At 37.9% G+C, this 25563-nt stretch overlaps 2 protein-coding genes across 3 annotated transcripts; both read left to right on the top strand.

Annotated features, from left to right (window-relative positions):
- Positions 1–1003: 1003 nt before the first annotated feature.
- On the top strand, positions 1004–6398 carry LOC103434706 (TMV resistance protein N-like). Of its 2 annotated transcripts, XR_011572325.1 has the most exons (7): positions 1004–1609; positions 1890–2462; positions 2815–3901; positions 4002–4277; positions 4358–5071; positions 5238–5380; positions 5527–6398. XR_011572325.1 is itself a non-coding variant. In XM_008373053.4 (6 exons), exons 1-6 carry the CDS (start codon positions 1143–1145, stop codon positions 6019–6021), a joined length of 3921 nt encoding a protein of 1306 aa, XP_008371275.2. In that variant the 5' UTR covers positions 1004–1142; the 3' UTR covers positions 6022–6398. The 2 variants fall into 2 exon arrangements, 1 of the variants encoding a protein (XP_008371275.2); XM_008373053.4 differs by having other exon boundaries at positions 4358–5380.
- Positions 6399–14367: 7969 nt separating this feature from the next.
- On the top strand, positions 14368–20094 carry LOC103408909 (probable methyltransferase PMT24). The gene is made up of 9 exons (XM_029109038.2): positions 14368–14764; positions 15306–16354; positions 16437–16586; positions 17073–17343; positions 17728–17838; positions 17935–18109; positions 18607–18876; positions 19256–19450; positions 19570–20094. The coding sequence occupies exons 2-9, from the start codon at positions 15347–15349 to the stop codon at positions 19796–19798; spliced, it is 2409 nt and encodes an 802-aa protein (XP_028964871.1). The 5' UTR covers positions 14368–14764; positions 15306–15346; the 3' UTR covers positions 19799–20094.
- Positions 20095–25563: the final 5469 nt, after the last annotated feature.

Genomic DNA, 25563 nt, shown 5'->3' with positions numbered 1-25563 from the left:
GTGTGGATATCACACCCCTTGTTATTTTGTCAAAAGGTACAAAATTACTATTCCTCATGTCAATATTGTGTATTAAAAAATGAGGGTAAAATTGGGAAAAAATTGGGAAAAAAGTTGACAAGGCTCTTTTCTTAAGAGTGATGATAGACCCATCACATTGTCTTATTTCTACACCCACATTATAATTTCACCCATCATAAAAATTAAAAAAATTAAAATATTATTTCTCTACCCACCATTATTCCTAAAATAACCTCTAATGTCTAATTTTTTAAACAATAATATTAATATGTTTAAAAAAAAAAATTTCATGCTTCCTTAATTGCCATTACCCTAGCCACATCAGAACCTCCTCCCACCCCCATCAAAAACCAAAATCTTTGACACTTGCTTGGCAGTAACTCCTTTGGAAAGAGAGAGAAACCAAAGGGAAAGGAAGAAAGAAGCACAGGGGAAGTTTTCCAATATAGAGGCAGATTGCTCCAAATTGATTTATTCCAACTAGAATTGGGTATTCTTTTATTTTAAAATCTGGGTTGTCGTCGTTGTTCGTTTATGAGGAAAAGGAGGAGATGATGGAGTTGGTAGTACCATAATTGAAAGGGAGAGTGGGGTGGTGTTTGTTGCTGGGGAGGGTAATGGATGATTAGGGATTTGATAGTCATCGGTCCATCGTGGATGATTTGGGAGGATGATGGATTTATTTTTACTTTCGTTAGTTTTAGTTTTTCTATATTCTCTTTTAGTTTATTTAATTAAAGTTATAACAAATTTATAAAGGTGGATTTAAAAGTCTTTTGCTAAAAGGATAATTATGTGATTAATATTTTGATTAAAAGGTGGGTAGGAAAATAAGACAATGGGGTGGTTTTAGACTTAGTAGCACTCTTTCTTAATAGAATAGAATAGATAATGGATCCTACACAAAAATAAAATAAAAATAAAACGAGAGAAACTAGAGCAACAGTCGATGGCGACTGGAACTTATTAGACGGGTGAGATTTGCTGCTCCGCATCGGACGGTTGTAATTGGCCGTTGACATTTCATATTCCATTCCTATGCTATTAGACCGAGAGATCTGGATTTGATCAGTCTGGGTTTGCATTAAGGAAGAAGAGAGCAGAGATTTCCGTTGGGATCCATGGTGCAAACAAATAAGTACGATGTCTACCTCAGTTTCAGAGGCGAAGACACCCGCATGAATTTCGCAAGCCATCTAGAGGCGGCTCTGAGTAGAAATGGAGTCGTCGTATGGAGAGACGAAGATTGTCTACTTCCTGGGCCAGAACCCATTAACTCACAAATCCGCAAGGCAATCGAAAGTTCAAGAATTTCAATTGTCATTCTTTCAAGAAATTACGCCAGTTCAAAATGGTGCTTGGATGAGCTTCAACAAATTCTCGATTGTAGGCAAGTGACTGGCCAGATAGTTTTTCCTGTCTTCTATGATGTGGACCCATCCGACGTACGACATCAGACAGGCCGTTTCGGTGATGCTTTTGCCGAGCACGAACAACGTTTCAAGGACAATATCCACAAAGTGCGCGCCTGGAGGGATGCTCTTCGTCAATTAGCCGATCTGTCTGGATATGCGCTACTCGAGGATCGGTGAGTAGATTCAGTAGCAAACAGAATTTTATTTTATTTTATATTTTTGCTGTGTAATTTGTATGCTTGTATTCTTTGCCGCTGACTGTAATTTGTGATATCATATGTTAAGCTGTCCAAAGAGATGAATTTCGCTGCTAGCTAGCTTTTCGATTTGTCCTCTCATAAGAGACAGATAGATTATTGTCATACATTTTGGTTCTTAACCAAAAGCCTTACACTTCCATCGGGATTCTTTCAATTATTTCCGGATGATTAACATTTATTTTCTTCTGCATAGGTATGAGTCACAATCAGTCGCACGAATTGTTGAATTCATATTGAATACATTGCAACCTGTGGCACCTGATGTTGAGCAGCAGAGATTTCCGTTGGGATCCATGGCCACCGCGCAACCAACTGATCACGATGTCTACCTCAGTTTCAGAGGCGAAGACACTCGCATGATTTTCGTAAGCCATCTAGAGGCGGCTCTGAGTAGAAACGGAGTCGTCGTATGGAGAGACGAAGATTGTCTACGTCCTGGGGCAGAACCCATTAACTCACAAATCCGCAAGGCAATCGAAAGTTCAAGAATTTCAATTGTCATTCTTTCAAGAAATTACGCCAGTTCAACATGGTGCTTGGATGAGCTTCAACAAATTCTCGATTGTAGGCAAGTGACTGGCCAGAAAGTTTTACCTGTCTTCTATGATGTGGACCCATCCGATGTACGACATCAGACAGGCGGTTTCGGTGATGCTTTTGCCAAGCACGAACAACGTTTCAAGGACAATATCGAAAAAGTGCACGCCTGGAGGGACGCTCTTCGTCAAGTAGCCGATCTGTCTGGATTTGTGCTACGCGAGGATCGGTGAGTAGATTCAGTAGGAAACAAAATTTTATTTTATTTTATATTTTTGCTATGTAATATGTATGTTTGTATTCTTTGCTGCTGACTGTAGTTTGTGATATCATATGTTAAGCTGTGCAAAGAGATGAATTTCGTTGCTAGCTAGCTTTTTGATTAGTCCTCTCATAAGAGATAGATAGATTATTGTCATACATTGATATGATCTGTAATTAGTGATTAGCTTAATCACTATTAAGGGTCTTGAGATTTGTGATCCTATCATACATTTTGGTTCTTAACCAAAAGCCTTGCACTTCCATCGGGATTCTTTCAAATATTTCCAGATGATTAACATTTATTTTCTTCTGCATAGGTATGAGTCACAATCAGTCGAACGAATTGTTGTATTCATATTGAATGCATTGCAACCCGTGGCATCTGAAGTTGAGCAGCTAGTGGGAATTGGATCAAGAGTAGAGGAACTATATAGGCTTTTGGATATCGAATCAAATGATGTTCGCTTCATAGGGATATGGGGGATGGGTGGGATAGGCAAGACAACTATCGCCGATGTGATTTTTAACAACATTTCCATTGAATTTGAAATTTTCACCCGTATTCGTAATATTAGGGAGCTAAGTGAAACACAGGGTGATCTGCAACTGCAAAAGAAACTTCTTTATGAGGCTTTGAGGCAAGACATAGATGTTCGAAATGTTAACGAGGGAGCCACAATGATAAAGAACATTCTACGTAAGAGAAAGGTTCTTCTCATTTTAGACGATGTTGACAACTTACACCAACTGGAATCATTGGCTGGAAACAGGGAATGGTTTGGTTTGGGGAGCAGAGTCATCGTTACGACTAGAAATGAGAAATTGCTAAGAAAGCATGGTGTAGATAGCATATTTGAAGTTAAGGAATTAACTGAGGGTGAATCGCTTCAGCTCTTCAATATTTACGCCTTTAAAAGTGTTGAACCCCCAGAAGATTATTTGAATCTGTCTAAACAGTTTGTTAATTATTGTAGAGGCATTCCCCTTGCAATCAAGGTTTTGGGATCCTCACTGTTCCACAGAAGTCTTGAAGAGTGGCATAGCGTATTGAAAAAACGGGAGCACTTTCCTGATGAAACAGTTTCTGAAATACTTGAAATAAGTTATCATGGACTGGCGGACAATGAGAAAAGAATGTTTCTAGATATTGCTTGTTTCTTTCAAGGAATGGACAAGGAACGAGTGGTAGAGATACTAGATTGTTTTGGATTTAATCCCAAGGAGGGGATGGAAGCTCTCATTGTGAGATCTCTCATAACTATTTCAAATAACAAAGTGTTGATGAATGGGTTGATACAAGAAATGGGACAACAAGTGGTACGCAGAGAAGCTGTTAATGATCCTGGAAAGCAAAGCAGGTTGTGGCTTCATGAGGACGTCATTCATGTATTGAAGAATAATATGGTAAGTGGTTTTGAAGGAAGATGGAATATAATAATTTAGTAAGTAGTTCTAAACTTAATTATACTGTCTAATGAACTTATTCTGAATTCTCTGTTATCAGGGAACAAATGCAGTTGAAGGTATAGCCTTAGACTTGCCTAAATTGGAAGAGGCATGTTGGGACTTGGAGGCCTTCTCGATGATGCATAATCTCAGATTTCTCCAAATTCATAATCTGCGAACGACCCAAGGCCCAAAAAAACTTTCTAATGCCTTAAAGTTTCTTGAATGGAGTGGGTATCCTTCAAAATTTCTCCCACAAGAATTTGAACTTGAGCAACTTTGTGAAGTTAACTTGTGCCATAGCAGCATTGAACAACTTTGGAGTAGAACCAAGGTCAGATCACTGGTAGCACATAAATTTTTTTTTTTTTTTTTGAATATATACTAAAATTTGTGCTTTAATGTTTTGAACAGTTATTAGGCAATCTGAAATTCGTCAACGTTAGCTACTCCCAGAACCTGACCAGGACCCCGGACTTTACAGTTACTCCAAATCTTCATAGATTAATTCTTGAAGGCTGCATAAACTTGGTGATGATCCACCCATCCATAGCTGAGCTCAAAAGGCTTATTTTTTTAAATCTTAAGGACTGCAGAAGTCTTGAACACCTTCCCAAACGTTTTGGAACAGAAAGTCTTCAGATTCTTATTCTTTCCGGTTGTTCAAAAATTAGTAAAGTTCCAGAATTTGTGAGACCTATGGAAAACTTGTTGGAACTTTATTTAGATAAGACTGCTGTAGAAGAATTACCTTCTTCAATCGAATGTCTGACTGGCCTTACTTTATTAAACCTGAGAGATTGCAGAAATCTCAGTTCCCTTGCAAGCAGTACTTGCCAGTTGCGCTCCCTCAAAAGTCTCAATCTCAGTGGATGCTCAAAGCTTGAAGAACTGCCAAAAAACTTGGGAAAGATGGTTTGTTTGAAGGAGCTTGATGTGGGCGGTACCTCTATTAATGATCTACCATCCTCCATTTGCCGTCTGGAAAATCTTGAATTGTTATCCCTTTGTGGTTGCAAATCGATGCGAAGAAAGAAGACAAGTCCAATTAGTTTTCTGTTGCCGACCACTGATTCTAGTTTGCTTTCTTTAACAGTACTGAATATCAGTGACTGTAATCTTGAGGAGGTAACAATCCTGGAAAGTCTCGGCTCCTTGTCCTCAATAGTATCGCTTAATCTAAGTAAAAACAGTTTTGTTAGTCTTCCCAAGAGCATCATAGAGCTGTCTAAGCTTCAGATTTTGAATTTGGGTGGTTGTAAGAGTCTTAAAAAATTGCCTGACCTTTCAACAGAATTGAACTTCAGTGTTGAGGGAAAAGGCAGTTATTCACAGGAAAGGCTGTCATCATGTTTCAGTTTTATTAATTGCTTTGAAGTGGTTGACGACCAAGGCTGCAACAATGTAGCATTTGCAGCATTAAGGAGATTCCTTGAGGTTCTCTCTCTCTCTCTCTCTCTCTCTCTCTCTCTCTCTCTCTCTCACACACACACACACACACACAAAAAAAACATTTTGTACTTATTTATAAGACGGACATATCAATTGCTTAACTTCACTATTTGTGATTTTGTATTATATAGGGAATCCCTTACGAAGGGAATAAATTTGAAGCTATATATCCTGGCAGTGAAATTTCTGAGTGGTTTAGTTATCGAAGTGAGAGGCCTGTGGTAAGCATGGAGCTCCCTCAACGCTGGTATAAGAACAAGTGGATGGGATATGTATTGTGTGCTGTTTTCACTCTCCGTCAACGACTCCCACCTAATCTGCTTGGTAAATGGAACTACGGAACCCATAGCACTGCACATGGTCTTCATTGCGAAGTGAAGCCTGGGAATTTGGGTGTAGGTGGCTGGTGTCCTTCCTTCGCCTGCAGCGAAGAGTTAGGGCAAATTGAGAAAGAGCACCTTTGGCTATCCTTTGTATCTGGTGAATACTTTGGTACAACATGGCAAGACAGTTGTCATCACCTTGAGTTTACATTTAAAACCTTAGGCCCTGGTTTGGAGGTGAAAAGGTGTGGAGTCCGTCTCATCTACGAGAGAGATTTGGTTGGATTAAAGCAACCTTTTTGACCAAACATCGCTTGTGCGCAATCATGAATTTGACTATACCTTCATCTAGAGGAAACAAGCAAAACAAGCAACTCCAGTGAGTACGATGCAGTCTCAAAGAACATCTGTTTATCCAAGGAAGCTGGAAACCGGTTATGAGATGAGGTACTTTCTTTACCTGGTAAATGAACTATGCAAATAGGCCGTGTCTTTTTTTAACTCATGTATATTATCTTAATCGACGTCATGCACAATTTTATTATAGTTGTTTCTTTTTTCTGAGTGAAATGCTTGAAATGCGTTATGGTAATTAACAATGCATCCGTGGGAATCAGATTCAACTGTATTTGTATAATGAGTGTAAATTGCATTGGAATGATCTGTCTGTACTTCTTGCATAGACCCTGTGCATCCGAATTCAGTCCTCAATGATATCCAAATTGATAAATTGCTCATCATCTAGGCGCCTAACGTTGACCATAAAAAAATATGGACACCAAAATTTGAGGGGTATTCGAATCATCAAAAACTTTGGCAGTGGTGCAATGTCCTTCCTTTTAATTCAGATTTTCTGAAGGAACCCATGTTAGGCTACAAATAGGTTTCTGAGAAAGTTGGAGTGAGGGGTTGTACATTGAAGAATGTAATTGATAGGCTAAAACTGTGAGAGTTTGTTGTTTCTATTAAAGGCGATTTTAAAAGATTCAGAAGATATGATGCCACTTAATATGGTCTAGTAATATTCATCTTCACTGTCTTAGATTCGACTTCCTTCCTGGATGGTGAGTTGTATCTCTCATAGTCTTTCGAAAGAATCTCTAGTAAACTGACACATGCTATATTGTTTAATCACTTCACATAAAACTTGTGTGATAAGCCACTTAGTACTAGGGGTGGGCACTTGAAACCAAAAACCCAAACCCAAACATGAACCAAATCGGACTGCACCAAATGGTTCGGTTTTGCGGTTTTGAAACGGTTGTGGTTTTGAAACCGAACCGCAGTGTAGGAAACAGTTTGGTTTTGGTTTTGGCATTTGAAAACCGCACCGAAACCGAAAAAGCACCTCAAATTAGATGTCGTGTTTTAATTGGTGGTTAGAGTCTATAGATCTAGTGTGCACATGTCATAATATTATAATAATGATTATTTTTCCCAAAGTTAATACCCTCATCAAGCTTGGCATCTTCACTGTTTCTTTACAGGAAAAGATGAACATTTTATTACCAGTAAAAGCACCTCATAACCCTAATTTTCAAGTTCAGAATGACGGCCTATATAATAAGACTAATCAGAAATGTAAATGAAAATTCAAAAAGAAACAATGAGCATCAAACAAGAGTTACTCACAAAAGGAGAGAAACAAAGACCAATCTCTGATCAAATAATAAGCCACATCACTCCATTTGGGTGCTTTTTCCTGCTCAGTCACAGAGTCCATCACTTGTGCAATTAGCTAGCTAGGCTAACTAGTTGTTTATATATCATTCTCCCATACCATTTTCTTGCTGTGATAAAATGTAAATGAGAGAATAGAGAGAGTAGTAAAGAGAAGAATTCTCATGTGGGTTGATTAATTAATGTATTGTGTGAAAAATGAGACCGTGTTATGCGTAGATAGGTATAAATTTTAAATTGTACATTTAAAAAAAAAAAAAAACTGAACCGAAACTGTTTGAAACGGCACCGAACCAAACCAAACTGTTTGGTTTCATTTCGGTTTTGGCTTCAAAACTACACAAGAAAAAGTTTCTGTTTTGGTTGTGGTTTCACTTAAAACCACACCAAATCAAACCGTGTCCACCTTTACTTAATACTACGATCTAGTAATATTTATCTTCACTTGTAAATGAGGGGTAGGTTTGATTCTGGTCAAACATGAACTTGATCCACATTATTGCTACTCCATTATGAGAATTAGCTCACCCTCTCCTCCTCCTTAGAGTAGATAATATTGTTTGTTAAAAAAACGTGTGTGATAATTCTTAATATTATGAAGATTCATGTGTAAGGAAGTGCTTTGGGCCTTTGGCCTCTCTCCCCAATCAAATAATTTTAAATTTTAAAATAAAAAATGAAAAATAAAAAAGCCCTCATTGGTCAAAATAAATGAAAACCATATGAGACCTATTAAATCCATAAAAAAATATGAGACCTATTAAAACCAAATGCCGCACACAGATATATGCCCACTGTGTTTTCAAACCGCCTTTATCAATAAAAAGGACCCTAGACTTCCCAGGTTCGTGCACAATAATAAAAATAAAAAATAACATAACTTGATCTGAATTTCTTTAGATTTTGATTTGTGTAGAGAAAATGATGCAAAGTATTGAGGCATCTGAATACCAAGATGAGGTAAAAGATGACTCTATTTCTAAAGGGCTTGACTTGTCTGCAATTCTCAAACATCGTATCCATGATTTACCAAGGTATATCTTAATTGTATTTTTATTTATAAACATTGTGTATAAGCATTTAGAAATGTTCTAACTGGTCATGTTTGTCTTATTCGTATCGTTTTCATATCATACCCATTATCTTAACAGTTTGTATTGTGTCGTACCCATTATCTTAACGGATTCTTAACCAGTGACTTGATTACGATAAGTTCTATTAACAGTTTGACCTAAAACATGTTACTTTTGTGTAGTGTCAGGTCTGGTTAATGGGTTATGTAATAAATTGTCAGGCCTAATGAGTAGATTTGGCAAACGACTCGTATTTGTCTTGTTCGTGTCGCTTTCATGTCATATCTATTATTTAATGAATCATATCATGTCAGACCCGTTATCCTAACGGGTGACCTGATAACGACTCAATCTGTAACATCCCACATCGCCCATTGGTGAGGATCTTGTAAGCTTTATATGTATATTCTCATCTTTACCTAGCATGAGGTCTTTTGAGAGCTCACTGGCTTCGTGTTCTATAGGAACTTCGAAGTTAAGCAAGAAAAATGGCTAGAGCATTTCCAGGATGGGTACCCACTGGGAAGTTCTGCTCTTGTGAGTTCCCAGAAACAAAACTGTGAGGGCGTGGTCCGGGTTCAAAGCTGACAATATCGTGCTACAGTAGAGTCGAGCCCTAGATATAGTGGAGGCCCTAGCTGGGATATGACAATTTGGTATCAGAGCCAATCCTTGGCCGGAGGTGTGACGACGAGGACGTCAGGCCTCTAAGGGGGTGGATTATAACATCCCACATCATCCAGGGGTGAGGATCCTGTAAGCCTTATATGTATATTCTCATCTTTACCTAGTACTAGGCCTTTTAGGAACTCACTGGTTTCAGATTCCATTGGAACTTTGAAGTTAATCGAGTTCGCGCGAAAGCAATCCCAAGATGGATGACCCACTAGGAAGTTCTCGTGTGAGTTTCCAGAAACAAAACGTGAGGGCGTAGTTGGGGCCCAAAGCGAACAATATCATGCTACAGCGGAGTCGAGCCCGGAATGTGGTGGGGACCCGGGCGGGGATGTGACACAATCTATTACTGGGTTGACGCAAAACCTATTAAATTTGTATCGGGTTAACAAGTCGTGCAATAAATTGTCAGATCTAATTATCTATTGATTTTTGTCATTATTACAATAAATATCTTAATTCTAGAACATGTGCAATTAAATTCTTTATTTCATATAAATACTAGTATATGTTATAATTTCCTTGTGAGAATTATATACCAATGTTATTTCAAAATTCTTCTAAGCAACTGCTTTTTAATACCCTTTCTTCTTCACTGAATAAAAGAAAAATAGGGTGAATTGAACTAAATAAAAGAAAAGAAACATTAATGAAAATGATTTGAAAACTTTTAGTTTTAACGATAAAGACAAAATAAAGGGTAAAGTGAATAGTACCAGGATTGACTTTTTAGTGTAAAAATGTGATTTTTTGTTAAAGTGAACAGTACCGGAAGTTTTTCGTTAAAGTTCCCTGAAAGAAAATGAGGGTGAATTGAACTTTCCCCTCTTATTTTCTGGCGTTTCTAAAGATTTGTTTTATTTTAAAAAAAAATTAACGAAGACAAGTCACAAATTTATTGATTGTTCATTTATTTATTTATATTTATTTTGTTTAAGGATAACGTTATCGGCACTATGAGCTGAATAACTCAGGAGGCATCCATGGCTGTGTTCCAGCCTCAAAGGTCATGTGGCTCCTGATATTTCTTCTCTGGCATGGCCAAAGTCAACCAACTTACCAAGGTGCTATTCCCCAAAGCATGCACCGACAAAATTGACAATGCTTTCATGTCTAACCTTTGAAAGCATTGACACTTCCCTCTGAAACTTTTCCGAGAGTAGGATACAACAATCTTGCCTATGAAAACAAAGTAGCTTCGTGCCTTAATCTCAGTCACAAAATCCGAACTGGCAGTTGCACTGTTCTAATAGGAATATCAAGAAGAAAAAAAAGGGCTTCGTGCTTCCATTTGCGTCCAGCTCACACCATAATTTTGAAGACCCATTAGTCAACAACAGTTTCTAACCAAACTCAGAAGAAAGCTAATCCAGAATGAGTGCGGAAGCATGAAGAATCTCAGCAGCGGTAGCCATTGTTGGCTCGTGATGCCATATCAACAACTCGGTATTACATATTCACATAAGGAAACCAGTTTTACAGAAAAATGAAGAAGATGAAAGAGTATTTGTGATTCAATGAAATTGTATCCTGATCTTGTTCAAGAGAAAAGAGATTCTAAAGCTATTTATACAGAAAAAGAGTCCTAGGTATTCGTAGCTGTTGAGCATTCGAACAAACTATAGCCGTAACTTTCAAACGAACTCTTCTAACAGCTTACATAAGCTAGACCGGTCTCCACCATTTAATTATAAACAAATAGTCACCATACCTCTTTTCTTTTTCTTTTTTGGTCGAAATAGCACTCCATTTAATGTAAAGGAAATTACAATTTGTGAAAGATGGGCCTAGGTCCAAACAAAACACAAAGCTTTACATAAAACAAAGCAAGACATATAAGATAAAATAGACCCCACAACAAAGTAGAACAACAACCCAAAACACAAAGAGAGGGCCCATACATATGTAGGCCAGTAGGCAACAAAAACGCTAATCTTCAACATCCAAATGACTACCGCTGCCGTCGTCGCTTCCACCGGGAAAGAAACCATCGCCCCAAAAGAAAAAGAGTACCCGAACCATAATTTTTCGACAAATTTTTCAGCAAGCTGGTTCAGACGTGAATCGTTCCACATTTCGCCCAAATTTTTCGACAAGCCAGTTTGGTAGTGGGCTAGGAGGGTTGGATCTTGTGTCAAAATAGAGCCCAATACTCCAAGATCGAAATCGTGATTCTGGGTTGGAAATAAGAGTGGGAGCAAGAGGAAGGATGGAAAAATGGGTGCAAGGGTGAATGGAAAATGGGCAGGCAGTGAACAACTTCTAAATGAGGAGTAGGTAGAAATCTGAGACAGGGCTTAGAAGGGAACATAGAGAAGGAAATAGGGAAGAAAAGATATACTAAAGCAAGCTAAAATGAGGGGCTGCCACCGAACCCCAAAGCCAAAGGCTTAGGGCCGATGGCTGAAGATTGGCTTTTCTTCTGGAGCTTTTTAAGGCATCTTCAACTGAAGGGACCAAAGGGTCAGAGGGCCGAAAATAGCCCGAAAATCATCTCTAACCGAGGGCCAGGTCAAAGGACTTGTGGGCTTCATTGAACAAAAAAGGGCCAAAAGGCCAACTGGCCCTGAGCCGGGCTGAAATTCAAATAAAACATTTAACAACATGAAACTTAAACAATATTTTTAAAAACATTTAACAACATAAATTATATTTGAATTTAAGTTGCAGTTTTTAAATAATAAATTATGTTTGGCCCTCGGTTGAAGATGGTTTTTGTGACAGGGCTAAAACGAGTCATATGGCCCTCGGTTGGAGATGGTAAAAAATATAGAACTGCATTATTCATTAAAATATTAATTTCTTAGAGGGCCAGAGGGCTAAAACGAGTCATCTGGCTAGCCTTCGATTAGAGATGGCCTTAAGTGCTTTTTAGAGAGATAAGAGGTTCAAAAATAAATAAATAAATAAAGGTTTTCACCATACATTTGTTAATAATTATCATTGGCTTCCTAAACTTTATTGGATAAATTGACCATTGTCTAAATTTTTGTGGCGTTCAACTGTAGTTATAGGTTCAGGTTATTAGAGGATGAAATTTTAGCATTTTGTTTGTAAGAAGAAAAAGACATATATATTATTTTCACTCCCATCTTTCTTCGTTTTATCTAATTTAATAATTTTTATTGTTAGTCACAGTTTTTTTTCTTTTTTTTTTAGTACATCGATATATTTTTACATTAAGGGGAGGGGAAGTTTGGCTAAGCCACACAATAGGGAACTTAATTTGGTATCAAAATCCCCATCCACGATATTCGAATCTAAGACATCTCACTTCCGAGTGAAGAAGAATATCATCAGACCGTAGTACTGAGTGGTTATTGTCAGTCACAGTTTTGATTCGGTAATTTTCACCTACCCTAGGTTTGGAGGGTGACAAGCAGTCCCAAACAAGTTTTAATATTCTAAATTATTTAAATATTTCATATTATTGTCACTTAGTACTATGGTGTAATGATATTTCTCTTCATTTGTAAGTGAGAAATCTTAGGTTCGGTACTTGCCAAAGGCGAAGTAGAACCGTATTGTTATAACTGATTCAGTATGAGGCTTAGCCCACTCTGACACTCACTCACCTCCTTTGATGTAGATACTATGTTTTGTTAAATATAAATATATATATATATATATATATATATTCTATATTATTCAAGGATAGTATGTTGTAAATTACCTCAATTTCCATTTTTTTTTCTTGCATTTTTTAATCTCTTTACATAAAATGCGTGACAATCCTTCGGAATGTGAAGAATCCTGTGTCGGTAGAGCAATTAATTTAAAGATAATGATGAATTAACGATATAGTAATGTCTATAGGGTCCACTTTCCAAATTGGTCTGAATAAACGAAAAATGATATGAGACCTACCAAAACCTAATCATGTGTACAAATATATCAACTGTGTTTTCAAAACCAAGAGTGTCGGTTTACCCCCTGAACTTTCACCTCACTTTCGATTTCCCCCCTGAACTTTTCTATTGGAAAATTAAGGACTCAAACTAATTTTTTTAGCCAATTTGCCCCCTACCGTTAGTTTTTCATATATTCCATCCATATTTCCGTTAAGTGAGACCATGTGCACAACATGTGAGGGTAGTTAAGTTATTTCACTTTTAAAAATGATTAAAAAACTGAAAATCAAAAAAAAAAAAAGCAAAACTTTCCCTCTATTTTTTCCCGCTAATTCCTATCCTCGATTTTATTTTTCCCTCCCATTTCTATGCATGAGAAATGACATATGGTGTTATTGTCTACCATTTTTATTTTCTCTAACAAATAAATAATTTGACAAATGCTAATGGTGCTATTGTCTCAAAAGCAGTGCATTAATATAAGAAACCTTAATCTTTTTTATGGACATGTTTCTTATATTAATGTACTGCTTTGGAGACAATAACACCATGAGCATTTGTCAAATTATTAATTTGTTAGAGAAAATAAAAATGGTAGTACATGCTTCAAGAAAAAGATTAACTTAGCTACTTATGAAGACAATAACACCATATGTTATTTCTCATGCATAGGAATTGAGAGGGAAAAATAAAATTGAGGATAGGAATTAGCGGGAAAAAATAGAGGGAAAATTTTTATTATTATTTATTTTCAGTTTTTAATCATTTTTAAGAGTGAAATGACTTAACTATCCTCACATGTTATGCACATGGTCTCACTTAACGGAAATATGGATGGAATATATAAAAAACTAACGGTAGGGGGCAAATTGGCTAAAAAAATTAGTTTGAGTCCTTAATTTTCCAATAGAAAAGTTCAGAGGGGAAATCGAAAGTGAGGTGAAAGTTCAGGGGGTAAACCGACAGTTTACCCAAACCAAGATGAGGAGGAATTTGGAGGCATTCTCTCTCTCTCTCTCTCTCTCTCTCTTCTCTACATAGCCGGCCCCTAGAGGAAGTTTTCACCAGCATCAAAACTTCTTGTAGACTTCCATCTCCTCTTCACATCTCAGCCTTGATGTGAAAATTTAGAGGCTTTCAACTTAGAAACTTTAGAAATTCTATTCATCAAATCCATGAAGAGAAAATGAGCAAACAAAGAACCTAAGTGGAACACGATAAGGACTTAAGTAGAACATGTTATGACATTCGAAACTACTAATACAAGTAGTGTGTTAAACTCTTGTCGCATAACGTTGTGTTAGTGACTTACACACCACAATACCGAAAAACTCGTTATGTGCAAGTCAGTCTCCATTACTGATACCCATTGAAAATATTTCTTCTTTATTTGAATTTTTGGTATGGAAAGAATCTGGTGGATCACCGTCTTTGCATAAGTCTCGTTTGCTGTTTGGTACGCTGCACATTGGACTTTATTGACTATCATTGCTTTTTACAACTTATCCAGCTTTATTGACTATCATTCCCGGATCGCACAAAAAAAACGTATAGAAATACAAGTAGATCTCCTTCCTTTCTCTCCCATCCATTCCTCACTCTGATATTTTCCTCCTTTATATAACAATTATAAATCAGAGAGACACCCCCACACTGAGTGACCGACCAGCTCTCTCTCCCTCTCTCTCTCTCTCTCTCTCTCCACAAAATAGTAACGGAGTGAGAAGCAGCAAGACCCTACACTTCTTCAATCACCCAGTGACCCAAGTAAGAAAATTCTCACTCTAAATCTTCTCATGTATTATATTGCTTATCATTATTTGATCAGATCTTTGTTTTGGTTGTTTTAATGATCCAAGTACTTTCGTTTTTCTGATGAATAAAAGCAACGACATACAAAGACACTCAAGTTTGTAGCTTTTGAATATTCCCAGTATAGAGTTTGTATCAGTTCGCGTTTATTTTCCTGCACTTTCTCACCAACCAAACAGTGCGTTGTTCTTATTATTGACTCACCATTTCGTTTCTGTTCGTTGGGTTTTTTTATGCTGAAAAATGGGTTATATTCACTTTTTTCTAAAGAACTAATTTGTTTGGGGATGTTCTTGTTGAAATCCAACAGAAAAAAGTTCTGATTTTTCTGGGTTTATTTTGTTAATTGATGGATCTGGTCTCTTTGGAAGATCCAATTTGCTATATCAGTTACTTATTCAATGTCCTTGAGAAAATGATATCACTTTCAAGAAACAATCTTTGAGAACAGAAATAACATTGGTAGCTGAGTCTGTTTTGTTATTGCCCTTTTCAGGTGATTTAATAACTTGGGATATCGATCTTCACATCGAAACGATGGCTGTGGGGAAGTATTCCCGAGTTGATGGAAGGAAGTCGTCGAATTGTTGTTCAACGACTAGTCTGGTTGTTTTTGTAGCGTTTTGTTTAATTGGGGTCTGGATGTTGATGTCAACGGTTGTTCCGATTCAGAATCAAGGGTCATCATCTGAGGAGACCATGGATGAGGTAAACCGGCAAGTTATAACTGAAAAAAATTCAAAGCAATTCGAAGACAGTTCGGGGGAACTATCAGGAACTTTAGCAAAAGAGGATGAAAATGGCAGTGGTGAAAGCCATTTGGATATTGAGAATGACCAAAATGTTGAGGATGGGTCTGTGAATACAACGGAAGAAAAACAGGAAGAAGTGGTTTCAAAGGAGGGATCTGAGGAGAAGACTGAGCCAGAAAGTGACAATGGTGGTGAGGGAAATCAGCAAGAGAAGCTTGTGGAAGAGAGATCTGATGAGAAACCTTTGATCGAAGAAGGAAAAAAGACACAGGAAATAACTGATCAAGAAGCTAGTTCAGGAGATGGGGAGTCCAATTCCGAAGCTGGAAGAACGGAGGTGGAAGAGAGTTCAGGTAGAAAGACATCTGGAGAGGAGACTTCTGATGAAGTAAAGCAGGAAGAGGAAGCTAATAGTCAGACTGAGACGGAAAAGGTTGAGAAAGATCAGGAAGAAAGTGATACCAGTGGTAACACAGAAAGCCAGGAAACTACAGCTGAAAATGAGCAAGGGACAACTGAAGTTGTGGAGTCGCAGAATGAGAAGGAAACCCAAGAATCTTCGTCAGCTGAACATAAGAGTGGGCATCATGAATGGAAGTGGAAAGTCTGTGATGTCACGGCTGGGCCAGACTACATCCCTTGTCTTGACAATTGGGGATCTATCAAGAAGCTTCCAGGTAGAGGCCACTATGAACACCGAGAGAGGCACTGCCCTGATGAAGCCCCCACCTGTCTTGTTCCCCTACCAGAAGGATATAAACGACCCATTCAGTGGCCCACAAGCAGGGAAAAGGTATACCATCTGTCTAGTGGAACAGAAACAGTTACCTTTTTTAATCCTTGAAATTGAAATATGTTATTGGTTCATGATGCAGATATGGTACCACAATGTCCCTCACACGAAGCTCGCAGAAGTTAAAGGGCACCAAAATTGGGTTAAAGTTACCGGTGAATACCTCACATTTCCCGGTGGCGGAACTCAGTTTATAAATGGCGCTCTTCATTACATTGATTTTATTCAAAAAGTGAGTCCTCTTGATACATCATCTTATTTTGCCATGTCCTGTCCTCACATTAAGTTGCGTATGTTGAATGCTATAGAAGTTTTATGAAATCCGTACTTTCTACAGTATAGTAACATTCGCCAACATCTATTAAAGGAAGATACACATGGGTTTTCTTTATTCCATTACCTAATAGTGGGTTTGAATTTTATGGAATGCAGTTCCATCTGATTTCATATCTTCATCAATGCATCGTTTCCATTTCATTGTCTTCATTTTCCCATGGATAGCATGAATTCCTGTTCTTTGGGATGCAGTTCCATCTGATATCATCTCTCTTTTTGTTGTTCTTTTACTGAATATACTCTAGTATTCAGAATTATTATCTTACTGCTCCAAATTTTCAATATTATAAAAAATAGCATTATTTGTTGGTGAAAGTTTTTTTATTTTTTTATTTTTGAATATTTCAGTGTGTAAAGTGTATATTTTGTTATGGCTATGCAGTCTCTTCCTGATATCGCATGGGGTAAAAGAAGCCGTGTGATATTGGATGTTGGGTGTGGTGTAGCTAGCTTTGGAGGATTTCTATTTGAAAGAGATGTTCTTGCTATGTCATTTGCTCCTAAGGATGAGCATGAAGCCCAAGTACAATTTGCACTAGAACGGGGAATCCCTGCCATATCAGCTGTTATGGGTACCAAAAGACTACCCTACCCAAGTTGTGTGTTTGATCTTATCCACTGTGCACGGTGTAGAGTCCCTTGGCATATTGAAGGTAATGTTTTCACCATATATATTATATATTTTATATATATCTATAGGAAGCCTTGTGCATTGCGTAAAGTGGGAGCCTTGTGCACTGGGTACGACCTTTATATATATCTATAGGAAGCCTTTAAGGGAAGGGATCCTCATTTTTAAAAAAAAATGGGGACACCCCTCTTGACCGTTAGATTTGGCTTTAATGAAATTCTGTGTTTGAGATTATGTGGCCTGTGATTTAATCTCAACCACAAAATTTCATTAAAGCCAAATCTAACGGTCAGGAGGGTGTCCCCATTTTTTTTTAAAAATGGAGTGTGTGTATATATATATATATATACATGCGTTGTTTTAGTCCCTATATATTTGTAGAGATATAATTTGAGTTCCATTGCAGGGGGTAAACTGCTCCTGGAGCTTAATCGTGTCTTGCGACCTGGTGGTTACTTTGTCTGGTCTGCTACTCCAGTTTACCAAAAGCTTCCTGAAGATGTTGGCATTTGGAAAGGTAGAATACTTCCTACTACATTGTTCGCCTTTGAAGCATCTTGTATTTTGGTTGCTTCTATCTAACATTCTTTCTCCTCATGTTATTTATTGACAGCTATGTCGAAATTAACAAAGTCAATGTGCTGGGATCTAGTGGTTATTAAAAAGGACAAACTCAATGGAGTGGCTGCTGCCATATATAGAAAACCCTCTACCAATGAGTGCTACAATAAAAGATCACGCAATGACCCTCCTCTCTGCAGTGAATCTGATGATCCAAATGCTGGCTGGTACTTCACATTTTTATGTAAATGTTTAAGCATTGGCATTTATTTGTGTTTGTTATTGGTGGCCTCTAGTACAGAAATTGGAAGTGGCATAAAAGAAGGATCCAAAATAATCGGAAGAACTTTTAGGTTGACTAATGGGAGGATTTTATAGTGCAGAAAATTCTTCATGTGCTGTGAACTTGAGATACATAAATTTCAAAACTTTAATTTGTACTTGCCATTGCAAGATTGACCACAAGTGTTGAACTGAAAAAACTTTAAATGATAGTATCTCCTCTTCTCATATTTTTTGAGTTGCTAATAAAATCTGAGGCGATAAGTTCGATTTGAACAAAAATAATTGGAAATTGATGTCATTAGATTTTTCAAGTTCATCCTTACGTTAAATTGGTCTGCTAAACACCATCAAATGTGATGGTTCAGAAAATATTTTACATTATTGAAGTACCTTAAATTTCCAACAATGTTAAATGTTCTTTATATTTCTCAATCATCAGGAATGTAACATTGGAGGCATGCATGCACAAAGTCCCGGAGGGTGTATTAGACCGTGGATCTCAGTGGCCTGCACAATGGCCATCAAGGTTGCAGAAACCACCATACTGGTTAAAGTCTCAGCTTGATGTTGATGGGAAATCTGCCCAAGAAGATTTCATTTCTGACTACAAGCATTGGAAAAAAGTTGTTTCCGAGACCTATTTGAATGGGATGGGAATCAATTGGTCTACTGTGAGGAATGTCATGGACATGAGAGCTGTATACGGAGGGTAAGCAATTATTAGTCTTTAACTTTCCTTTTTCCTTATGACAGCATCACCGTCTCTAATTCTGTCGAAGAGTAAATCGCCCAGTTACCCGTCTTCTATTTTCTTCCTCCTTTTTCACTGTTGATTATTTGTATTTCTAACATCTTGGTATCTGAAGGTAAAAATTCTGACGGGTATGCCCTTAGATGCAAATACATGGTTGAAAAATTCAGATCAGTTGGAGTTGCGTGTCATATTCTTTGTTAAAAAAATAATAATCTCCTTTTGGCTACTGTTTGTGATTCTTATTTCTCTTGTGCGAAATGCTTTTCCTTTCCAGTGTAGTGAAGATGTTGGAATCTTTCACATAGCCTGACTTTTCTTTCACAACGGCTTGTAGGTTTGCTGCAGCTCTAAAAGACTTAAAAGTTTGGGTTATGAATGTAGTCCCAGTTGACTCTCGTGACACACTTCCAATAATCTATGAGCGCGGTTTAATTGGGATATATCATGATTGGTGTGAATCGTTCAGTACCTACCCCAGATCTTATGATCTTTTACACGCAGATCATCTATTCTCTGTCCTTAAGAAAAGGTATGTAATACAACATTTCCGTTTTGTTACTTGTAAAAAAGACATTTACTGCAGTTTTAAATCACAAGAAATTCCTCCTACATTTCCTCTGATTCAATATGGTTATGTTCTGGCTACAGATGCAGCTTAGTGGCAGTGATTGCAGAAGTTGATAGGATACTGAGGCCAGAAGGGAAACTAATTGTATGGGACAACGCTGAAACCTTAAATGAGATTGAGAGTATGGCTAAATCTCTGCAATGGGACATCCGATTTACATACTCGAAAGGCAATGAGGGTTTGCTGTACATTCAGAAGACGTTTTGGCGTCCTGCAGAGAAGGAAACAATTCTGTCAGCCATTGCTTAAATGCTTCAATTTGCGTCTGTGACGGCCTAAGGCTTAGTCAATACTGGCGTTATAGCCCGTTAAGTGTTCTCTTGTTTGCTTAGCCATTAACGTACCAAGTATCTATAGACTAAATTAATCCGTTAATGTGTAAATTTCACGTAATTTATATTCTTTCAGCTTCAGAACCCCCCGCCCAAAAGCTCTTCTTTTCTTCACCAAGTGAACTTATTCCCTGTTGAAAAAGGGATTATTTGGCTTACAATTTTTGTATCTTGATATTCCGAGTATAAATGCAAGTGAAATGCTCAAACCCATTATTGTAGTCTTTTGACATGTTTCTGCTCGTTTCTTACTACTACTACTACTGAAATTGCTGTCTTTTGGGTATATTATCACGGATACGGTATGTTCAAAATATGTAAATCATGTTTTTCGCGGTTTAAATGATTGGATTGGAATAGATTACTCTAAATTCAAGGCATACTAAGGGTAGAGGAGAGTGATTTTTTTTCTTGAGTGGATTAGAATGGGATTATACACGAAGGAAACTTCTCCATTCTAATCTTACCATTTTGGGGAGGACTGTAATGGATAAATTTTCTTTTTAAGTAATTCATCTTATAAACACATTATAGAGATGAGGTACTAAAATTGTAAAAACCAACTAGACTTGGAAAGCAACTTAATTATATACCACAAGTACACCGTTATCGTGGCCTTCCATAAACAACGTCAAGTGAAGAGAAATTTATACATGTCATTGTATCATTGACATGAAATACGACAATAATGGTATACCCGTACTATGTAAATCCATGTCCTAAACTTGTGCTGCAAGCCAATACGGCTGCCAACTTTGTATATATGTTTTTCCAATGAATGAGAAATTATCCTTTCCATCATATCAGTTTCTAATTCTTAGAAAAGTAGTCATAGGGAGCCAAATTGACTAAACCACTGTGTTTCTCTTCTGCAATCAAGTTCGAGTCACACAAGATCAGACTAAAATATGACATATGACTATACTAAAAATATTGACCAGTGAGAGACATGGTTCAGTATTTTGAGTGAGAACTGACCCTACCACTTTGAGATAGAGTGCAGTGCCCATCTCCTTCCAACTCCTCTTGTCCCAAAGAGCCTACATAAATTTAAAGATTATCTTTCACCCGACATTCTTCCAACTTTTACGATTTTATAACTCTCAGACACACATGCGCTGAAAATTTATTTTATATAGGGAATGGTTCTCTTCTCTGTGCGGGACTTAGCTAGCTATATCGAATGCTCAGAAAGTTTGTTAATAAATATCACAAGGAAAATGCATTCGATCCTTTTGTAATCATTCACTCATTTCGTTTGTGGTTTATAACAAAAGAAGATTAATCATAATCTGCTCAGTGACAGACTAGCACTGTGAATAATTGTTGACGGCTGCCGTTTACAAGTGTTTGTTTTGAATATCTATTCATTACAAATATTGAATTTTTATGTTATAGCCTCTGCGTCATTGTAACATATATGTCATAGTATCAAAATGGAAGTTTGTAAGGAAGCCATGACTTTTTTTTTTCTTCTTGATAATAATATGTTATTGAACTCGTCATTGAACTTTTTTTTTTCTTTTGGAAGTTTGCAAGTGAAGATGAAGTACTACTAAATCATTTTCAAAAACGGGAATTCATGCGATGAACGAGACAAGAACACGTGTACAAAATAATATTTGTATTAATGATTTAAGGGTTACAATCTCTTCTACAAATTTAGCCTCTGATTCTATCTTTGTAATGGGTAGATTTGATGTTGTTGATCCAAAGGACCGTCGGGGCTTGATCTTTAGGATGAACGGATGATGAATGATGAACACTTTCTTCAAGGGCCGTTGGGGCTTGATCTTGAATTAGTGGAAGTTTCTTCAAGGGCCGTTGGGGCTTGATCTTGAAGGAGGATTTTGAAGAAGAACGAAGAGGGCTTTCTTGGTTCTTCGGGATTTGCTTGAGAGCTTTAGAGTTTTGAGGCTTCAAGGCTTTGGTGTGATGTGAATTCTCTTCCAATTTGGGAGTAGAGAGAATGTATGTAAAATCCTCCCTATTGCTTAATGGAGAAGCCTATTTATAGGCTTTGAGAATGAATCACCACCATCCATTTGTTTGGTGAAGTAAGTGGATGTTGTAGGTGGGATGAGTGTGTGTTGTAGGTGAGGTGAGTGTATGATGTATGTGAAGTGAGTGTATGATGTAGGTGAAATGAATGGGGGGTTGTAATTTTAATACAATTGTCAATACTTATTTCACTGAAATTTCAATGTCTACAAATGCCCCACTTCAAGGCGCATTGTATACATGTGTTTGTCACGTGTAGAAGATGCGTTTTGAAGTCCCTTAATGTAGATGTCGATCCAAGGGCCGTTGAGGCTTAATCTTGAATTGGACTGGGAGTTTCTTCAAGTGCCGTTGAGGCTTGTTCTTGAATTTTGTTTGAAATTTCTTCAAGGACCGTTGAGGCTTGATCTTGGATGAAACTTGGACCACAAGGAGCTTCATGTGGTAGATGATCTTTGGTTTTGGTAATGGACGAATCAACATGTATTTTGTTGCGCTTGTTAACTTTCCACAGCTTTGATTTGAACTAGGTTGGAGGGTTTTCTGGTTTCCTCCAAAGGATTTTCCATAGACTTAATCTTGAACTAGATTTGATTCAAGGGTGGTGGACACTTGATCTTGAATCAGACTTGTAATTTCCTCAAGGGCCGTTGGGGCTTGATCTTGAGTAGTTTTCAGGGTTTGAACACCTGGTAGGCAGGCCCGAGGCGGAGGTGATGGCCTATTTCTTTGTTCAATTTTTTCCATTCATATTGAAGAAGGTCAGGGGGTAAGGTCAGATGCTACAAAGAATTTGCTTTGAAAGATCAAGGAAGTTCGCAGCATTTTCATATGAACCATGAGCAGTTTGGTTAACGGTATGATCTTCAAGGGTTGTCAAGACTTTGCTCTTCGGCGACAGTACCAACGAAAGGCTGTTGAAGCTTCTCAAGCTCTTTGATTATAGCAACGACGACGGGCTTGGATTTGACTTAGACTCCTCCGTCTGGATTATGCAGTTTTGCAGAGAATGGTGTCCTGCCATAATGATTTGTTCCAGCTCATCGTGCTGCATTCTTCTCTGCTTGTTTCTTTCGCCTAGCCGAAGTGGTGTGCAACCCTTTGCCTTTAAATGGTCCTTCAGAGCATCACTTTTCAGCCACTCATCTATGCTTGGCATCTTCAGTGTAAAGAGCCAACACCATATCAACTGTCTTGAAGTATTTGCTGAGGAATTTCGAGACTCATCAACAGTTGAAGATGAGCACTCGAGAGCAATGCTAGGTAAGCAACCAGGCAAAGGTTCCGAGCAATCAGTTCCCGATCGGAAGTTTGATTTCAGTTTCAGACTGATTGTTTTCTTTCTCCTTGTTCTGCAGGTAAGAGCAAGGGCAAAGGAAAAGATAAGGAGAAAGTATGATATGAGATACCTTTGCTTTCGACCCTGATGATATGAGATAATTTTTCTTTTGAAGAAGTAGCGGACAATCAGCACATGTATTCGTTGCGCTTTTCTCCACATGCTTCAATGCATCATTTTCATTTGCCTCTTCTGTTCTTCAGGCCGATGTGGTATCTTCTCTGGAAGCATAAGATGTTGAAACAATGGGTACTTCGAGAGCAGTGCTAAGTAAGCAATCAGGAAAGGTTCCAGGCAGTTGGTTCCTTACCAGGAGTTTGAGTGGAGGTTCCGACATATTGCTTTCTTTATCCTTGTCTTTGCAGGTAAGAACAAGGACAAAGGAAAGGACATGGAGATTGCATGATATGAGATACTCTTGCTTTCTACCTGATGATATGAGAGACTTTTGCTTTGGTGTCATTTGTTTGGAGAGGTGTTTCCAGGGAGGAAGAAAACTGAGTATGTTGAGAGGTTTGGTTGCAGATGTATTCTTGGTAAGGAAGAAGGGTCAGACATTTGTATTTTCGGGGAGGAAGAAAACTGAGTATGTTGAGAGGTTTGGTTGCAGATGTATTCTTGGCAAGGGAGAGGAGTCAAGCATTTTAGATGTGTGCATTGCCATGGAGGATGAAGGTCGAACTATATAGGGAGTTCTCGATAGCTGGTAGTGCGGATGCGGCCTTTTCCCCCATGCTTGTTGGCAAAAGTGTGGTGGTTGGAATAGTGGACTTCACACGTTTTCAACTTAGTCAGTGATCTTTGACAAAGTTGCACGTGATAGCCGAAAGCTGAGATTGCGTCTGAAAAGTGTTGACGGACTTTACGCAGGAAAATCCGGGTTTTGAAATTCGCAGAGTGGTGTCTCTTCGATTTTTTGAACAAGTGGTTGTGTTGCCTCTTCTTTTAAAGAGGTGTCAATTGTATTCAACATGCACATTTTGAAGATTGCCTGCTCGTGAAAATCGTCCCCAATGTATTTATGAGCTTTTACTCTATCCAACCTTTTTCTTTTAACATTTTTGAAAATGGTTAACCCGTCTAACATTTGCTTAGATTTAAGTCTCAGCAGTGACACAGGTGCACCGCGTCAGGGTAATATATGGCGCCCGTCATTCTTATCTTCTAATGACCCTCTTACAGTTGAAGACTCTATGATGATGGATGCAACAACGGCTACGGTTGTAGCTAGGAACCTCATCACTCTTAGAGATAATAAGATACTTTCACGACGGTTCGATGAGCTAGCTGTTCAAGATTCCCAGGCTCTCAGTGTCCAGTGTGCGAACTCTGTTTCCAACATGAGCCAACGCTTACTTGTTCGAACTCGCCAAGTTGAATCATTGACAACCGAGGTGACAGCTCTTAGTCAAGAGATCAGACAGCTCAAGCGCGAGAGTAGAGAGTTACATGTGCTTGCAAATAGTTATTCAACGGGCATGAAGAAGAAGCTTGATCAGCTGCTGGACTCCGAAGGTATAATTCAAAATGACCATCGAAAGTTTGTGGATGTATTCCAGAAGCACTTTTTGCCTTCGTCATCTAGAGTTCGACCAAGTATTGAGGCTCCGAATAATCTATCTTCAGTGTCTCCCTCTTCTAGGGTTCCGCCGAGTACTAAGGCTTCAAGTACTGAGGCTTCACATAAGTAACATTTGTGAAGACTCCCTCTTTTTTCTTTTGCTTTTCTTTTCCCTTTTTTTTTTATTTTTACGCACTTGTAATTTCTTAGAGATATCAATGGACATGCTTTATTTTATTCAATATGTTGTGCTAAATACAAATAAAACATATATCTCACTAAGGTGTGTTACTTCCCTTTGTTTTTTTTATTTTTTATGCAATGGTGTCTGATGCACCATCCTCCCCCTCTTTTTCTACTTCTCAATTATGCTATCGCCACCACCTTTTTTCCTTTTCATTTCTTGACTTGCTAACAGTAGCTTGCACCTTCTTTTGTGTGTGTGTGTGTACATGTTCTGATGATGAGTATGGTACATTAACACTGCTGGATCCCTTGGTGGGTGCTTGAATTTGCATAGGATATCATTCCTCTTTAGAAAAAATGTGAGCTCTACCCTTGAATTGGCATGTGTGAACTCACGTCAAATGTGTTGATGGGTCACTTTTGAACATGTGCCTTTGTCCTGCAGCTTAATCCCACCTACAACCTTTCACATGGTGTCGTGCACTATTCCTGAAATCTTCGTATTATTTTTTTTTGTTTTTTTTGTTTTTGTCGGCCAACACCTTCCCTTTCTATTCTATATATCCCCATAGGGCGTAAGGAGAAATGCAGAGGA

The sequence above is a fragment of the Malus domestica genome, chromosome 10 (assembly GCF_042453785.1).
Source record: "Malus domestica chromosome 10, GDT2T_hap1".
Lineage (NCBI taxonomy): Eukaryota > Viridiplantae > Streptophyta > Magnoliopsida > Rosales > Rosaceae > Malus > Malus domestica.
Note: the sequence above shows the minus strand (reverse complement) of the source record. Positions and strands in the feature narration are given on the sequence as shown.

What these genes read in the sequence shown, in the direction of transcription:
- LOC103434706 (XM_008373053.4), top strand. Translation starts at nt 1,143, where the DNA reads ATGGTGCAAACAAATAAGTACGATGTCTACCTCAGTTTCAGAGGCGAA. An exon ending in TATGCGCTACTCGAGGATCG is followed by an intron (nt 1,610 to 1,889) that starts GTGAGTAGATTC and finishes TCTTCTGCATAG; the next exon opens with GTATGAGTCACAATCAGTCG. An exon ending in CATTAAGGAGATTCCTTGAG is followed by an intron (nt 5,381 to 5,526) that starts GTTCTCTCTCTC and finishes TGTATTATATAG; the next exon opens with GGAATCCCTTACGAAGGGAA.
- LOC103408909 (XM_029109038.2), top strand. Translation starts at nt 15,347, where the DNA reads ATGGCTGTGGGGAAGTATTCCCGAGTTGATGGAAGGAAGTCGTCGAAT. An exon ending in ACATTGATTTTATTCAAAAA is followed by an intron (nt 16,587 to 17,072) that starts GTGAGTCCTCTT and finishes ATGGCTATGCAG; the next exon opens with TCTCTTCCTGATATCGCATG. An exon ending in GATGATCCAAATGCTGGCTG is followed by an intron (nt 18,110 to 18,606) that starts GTACTTCACATT and finishes CTCAATCATCAG; the next exon opens with GAATGTAACATTGGAGGCAT.